Raw genomic sequence first — 5,758 nt, forward strand, 5'->3', positions numbered from 1 at the left:
CTATAAGTGATGATAAATGCATGAGGTGGGGTCTACCATATGGTCCTTACATATCAAGAATCATATCATTCACACTCACAGTGAGGTCTAAGTCCTAACAATACATCATTTAACGTGGCCCTCTATGGAATTTCAACTTCATTAATTCTACCTCCAAACATAAGTACACATCTTTTCTTACTAGCTAGTTTAATTAGGGCAAATTAAATCTCATGTGTCAAAATGTAGTGTGTGTATATATATAGAATTGAAAAGTTTTTTAAATGTAACAAGAACGAACACTAGTATTTCAGTAATTTTAATAATTAAGTTTAATTAATATATATTTTATAGTTGAGATTAATGATTAAAATTATTAAAATGTAGATATATCTAGTTCACTTGAAATTTTTTCTATAAAATTAAATGTCTAAGGTTTAATTTTCATTGCTAGTAGCTATCTACTTTCCCTTCTAGAGAAAACAATTTAAAAGGGAGTGTAACTGGCAGACAAAGATTGATGAGACTCCTTATTCCTTAATTGGATAATATCCAAATAAGGGATCACTCACATGCATCATTGATTTCTTTAATCAAGCTAAATTCAACCATAATTACCTTTAATTTGTTTAATCACATAATAATTGAAGAATTCAGACTTTAAAGTCATCATCACCATAATAAGAATACAAAAATATTTGATAATAAAAATAAATTAACTAAAAATAATTAAATAAAATAAATTTTAATCTTTTTTTTGTCTCTTTAAAATTATCGATGAAGATATATATGGTTCTTAATGACCTTCAAATTAGAAGCTAAGGCTTATTAAATAAATGATAATGACAATCAAGTTATTAATTGAAATATTCAACAGATATTTCTAATTATTAATGTGAGCATTAAAATGAATTTAATTATCATGGAACAAAAACATTCTTGGCATGTCAAATCATAGTATAGCAACATATGATACAATGATAGACAGAAGTCACAGAACTACACATACTTTTTCATTCATTTAATAATATCCTTCATACTTGTCAGTGAAAAAATGGTTCAACTTTTGGCATGTGACTTGGCTAGTTACAATGCCCAATTTGTTCAATAAAGGGTAACATACTGTCACAAATACTAAACTTTGTAATGATCATCACAAACAAAAACATATATATACGACAATGTTTTATGTAAATAAAAAATTAAGCTACTGAATCAATTCATATTTATATTGCATTTTAATTTGATGACTAGTCCTGTATGAATTAACTAGCATTCTTCTAAATAACAATTTGAGATTAACAATGCACTAAATTCTCACTCATTTGTACATCATTAGAGTACTTAATTATGGTTTATGCTACATAAATCCACAGACAATAATCTAGCTAGTGTTCTGCATATTTAATTTGTTATCATGAAATATATGTCTCCTTTAGTGTTGTTCATTCATCATTACCTTAAAATTTGCAAAAAGCTTTCTAAAATTTCAAACTTGCTCATCAAAACTGTCTTCAATCACTTGAATCAATCAATCAACACTTTTAAGAAGGGAAATGGAAAAGGAAAAAAAAAAGAAGAAGAACAAAGTAGCTATAGGCAAAGGATAATATTAATGAAATTATCAGCATTATAATATATATACATACTGATTCATTTTGGCATTTAGCACACAATTTTCTAATTCCAAACATCAGTTGAAGAAAATTTCTCAACTGAAGTAAAAAGTATTTTTTTCTCCCCCATATTAACAAGATAAACAAACAAAATTGTACTCTTTCTCTTTTCTTTTCTTTTTTCTTGAAAATTATGCCTCACCAACCACATATTTATTTTTCTTATGAAATTCCATTATCCTTCTCTAAGCAGAGGAAGATAGAAACAGAGAAAATGAGTGGCTGCTGAATTCTGGCCTTGAATAATTTCTTCACCTAAATTCTTTTTCCTTTTCCTATTTGATTTTCTATCTTCAAATTCTTCCATCTTGCAGCATCATTAGCTTCTTCTTTCTGCAATAAAAAAACAAGTTTCAAAGTTAAAAATGAACATAATGCTATCAAATTCAAGGTAAAACAAAAAGCTTGTTCTGAATTGATTAATTAACATACCAATGGATCTCTTGCAATGAAGAACTGCTTCATAAATTGAGCTCTCAGAATCACAAGACTTTCTCCAATCATCTGCAGAATAAGCAACACTGATTCTAGGAGATGCTTCAGAATAGTATCCCCTATTCTTCACTGATTGACTCCTCTTAACAACTTTCTCAGTGCTCGAATTCGAACTAGTCTTGCTGTGGTTCTGACCCCTCAGTCTTCTACACAAGGGCCTTAAGAAATTCAGATACTTTTGAATTATCCTCCTTGATAATGTTCTGCACCTTTTCAATGAAGGACATCTCGAATGAGCCGAAGAAGAAGGCGCAGCCGTGCCATTCGACGCATTCGAAGAGGAATTTAGGCTTGGAAGATTGGAATCTAGGACCCCATGATCATCATATTCTTCCATCTTCAATGATTGAACAAAGAGAGGCATGAGGTAGCCATTGGAAAACAATTGATCTGCATCACTTTGTGATTGTGAAGAAGTTGGGAAATCAAACATGAAATCTTGAGAGCTGTTGTTGTTGTTCTTTGGGAAGAATCTCTTTGAAGGTGGCATTCTTGGATCCATCTCAATGAATGAAGAAGCTTCATCAGAATAATAAGCATCAAGAGAAGTTCTCAATGAACTATCTAAGCTCTCTAGTGAAGGTTTAAGGTTCACTAACCAACTATAAGAGAAGCTTTCAATAGAAAGAGGTTGTGAAGAATGTGAATGTGAACTTTCCATAGCTTCTTCTTCTTCTTCTAAATTCTAATAACTCAAATTAATTGAGAAATTTCAAGCTTAATTCTCTTATGTAGCATATGTTTGAAGATGTGAACATATATATATGTTATAAACTTATATGTATATATATAGCTTTGAGATATGATATGTTATGTTATGTAATCTCTCTCCAACAATTGGGTATGTGGCTGTCTGGCAAGAGACAATGAAATTTAATAATTGGAATTCAGAAAAAGAAGAAAAGAAACAGAAAAATGTGAGCCCTCACTATAGGTCCATAATGTCTTGTTGCATCACTAGTTAACCTCACCTTTTTCTTTTTAATCATTTGCTGCTTTATATTTTTTTTTTATTTTTTACTAAAAGGAGGAGTTGGTTGGGTTCTAGAACTTGAAATAGTTTATGATATCACATTCTAACTATAACTAGAGTATAATTTTGAGGCTAATTTTTTTTTTGTATGGACAAAATATTGGTGTTTTTGTTGAAAATGGAAGTATTTGGTGTAATTAGAGATGGATGGATTTTTTTGTGGGAAGTCAACACGTGGGGGCGTGGTGCAACACGTGGCAGCATTTTGGTCAACACGTGACAGCATCTTAGCCAATACGTGGGGCGTGTTGAATAATTTTTACAATACTGTACATTTCAAATGTCAATATTCAATCAAAACACCAATTTTCTTTCCATATTAAAAATAATTTTTGTAATTTTGATGCACTGAGAATAAAAAATTTTAGATAATTTTTAAGTTGAAGTTAAAAATTAGTTACTTTTATTAATATGGTAATATAATTAGTTTTTTACGTAATTTTTTTTATTGATAATATATGAAAATTAAATTTTTATAATTATTATTAACTAGTGAAAAAAGGCAAGAGGAGGTTCATGCATGCAATTCATGTTTAGGTAGGTACATTATGAATCTAAAAGAAAAAAAAAAATTAAACAAAATTAGTCCTCTGCTTTAATTTGGAATGTTGCCTTTAATAAACTTTTGTTCACTAGCTAGATCAAAAGTAAGCAAGGGGAATCTTTGTAATCTCATGAGCTGAATAGTCAACAAAATAATTAGTTCAAATCCTCAAAAACTTTGTTTATCTCTATGTGGTGGATTATTTATTTTTCTAAATTTTAGTTTGAGTTAATTTTTTTTCCTTATGATTCTATGTTTGGTTGTTGTCTTCTTGTTGTGTTGGGTTTTGTTTAATATTTGGATTTGGATTGATATGACCACTTAATAGGAAGGGTGATTTCATCACTTTGATGATCACATTCTAACTGCTGCACCACAAGTTGAACACAAAGGATAAAATTAAATATCCCATTATACCACATTTATTATTGCTATTATTATTTGCATGTAACCCAAATGATTTTGATTTGTATATTTTATTGGATCATTATTATATGCATGAGATACTCTAGACAATATTATTGTTTCAAGAAACAGAAAAAGTGGTGGTGGTATTCCATAGGTATGTAGAGTCATGCATTTTTTATTTATATTTTAAATTATTATTTTTCCTAATAGAGTCTTATACAAGACACAACATACTTAAACATATCTAGAAATGATCGTCTACATTGAATGTCCTTAAAAAAACAATAAATATGTCACTAATTTTTTATTTTAAAGATAAATTAATCGATTAATTAAAAATATAAAGTATTTTTTATTTTTTAAAACATGATACATATAAGTTTTTTTATGGACCGATTTATTTTTATATATTTTAAACGAAAGAACTTAAATGTTTTATATTTTTAAAAGATTAAGGATGATTTTATATTTTCAATTAGTCAAAAACTTATATGTCTTTAAATTAAAAAAATTAGAGGCTTATTTGTAAAATTAGGAATAGAAACTATTCAACCAATTGTATGAATATTTACATTTATATTTATTTACCCAAATACAAACATACAACTATACAAGTATGAATTGGAAACCAATTACAAAGTGCTCTAAGACCAAATATCATAAGTCATAAAGACAATGGATATGTTCTCTAGAAATTTGGATGTAGTTAATTTTATGTGAAATTGATTTGGGAGTTATTAAATTAAATAGTTTGACAGGTTTTGACTAAATTGTTATCTAACGACTTTCAACTATCAACTTTATATGAAGTTAATTGCATCTGAATTTCTATTGTTTTTTTTCATAGAAGCAAACAGAAATGGATAAATTACTTAATAATTACAATTACTCTTGAATAAGGTCTACATAAATATGAAATATTAGAGAAAAAGAGGAAAAAAAATATCAAGAGGTTTTCACGGGAAGGAAATAATCTCAGGCTTTTCCATCCACCACAAGCCTTTTGTGGTGATGCATATAGAAATCTCCTAGCAATCTATAGTTTAAAATGTTAGTGATGAAAATTAAGTAAACTATATATGTCATTTTCAGGCTGAAGATGAACTATTTAGTTTTGAAAAACAACTCAAGAATTTTTATTATTTTATTAATTTAAAAAGAAAGGAGACAAGGGTCCCTAGGGATGTCGGATAAAGAAGTAGACATGAACAAAGGTTTTGAGGACAAAAGCCTTCAAGCCAGGATAGCAGAGTGACTTGAAACCAATTGGTCCCCTCTTCTATGTCCCATTTAAGACAATAAGTATTGGCTGCTAAATCCAACACTCATTAATGTGGTCTAATTTTGATAGCAACCTTACACCATTCATGTAAGTACAATTCAACCTTAACTATGGCAAAAAATAAAAAATAAAAAAAATTTACCAACAGCTAATAATGATATATAAATTTTATCCAAAAAAAAAATTTAAGAATTTAATTTTTATGCACTGACATATTTTATTTAAATAATTAATTGTATATTATACGTCAATTAAAGTAATTAATTATAAAATTTATCATTTAAAAAGTTATCTAAATATATAAATTTAATTCCATGTTTATTTAAATTTTTTTATAATGT

General features: G+C 28.1%; 1 protein-coding gene across 1 annotated transcript; it reads right to left on the minus strand.

Annotated features, from left to right (window-relative positions):
• Window positions 1–1,569: 1,569 nt before the first annotated feature.
• On the minus strand, window positions 1,570–2,906 carry LOC107490990 (probable membrane-associated kinase regulator 6). The gene is made up of 2 exons (XM_016111780.3): window positions 2,088–2,906; window positions 1,570–1,988 (listed from the first exon to the last, which is right to left on the minus strand). The coding sequence occupies exons 1-2, from the start codon at window positions 2,809–2,811 to the stop codon at window positions 1,975–1,977; spliced, it is 738 nt and encodes a 245-aa protein (XP_015967266.1). The 5' UTR covers window positions 2,812–2,906; the 3' UTR covers window positions 1,570–1,974.
• Window positions 2,907–5,758: the final 2,852 nt, after the last annotated feature.

Source organism: Arachis duranensis, chromosome 5 (assembly GCF_000817695.3).
Source record: "Arachis duranensis cultivar V14167 chromosome 5, aradu.V14167.gnm2.J7QH, whole genome shotgun sequence".
NCBI classification, from domain to species: domain Eukaryota; kingdom Viridiplantae; phylum Streptophyta; class Magnoliopsida; order Fabales; family Fabaceae; genus Arachis; species Arachis duranensis.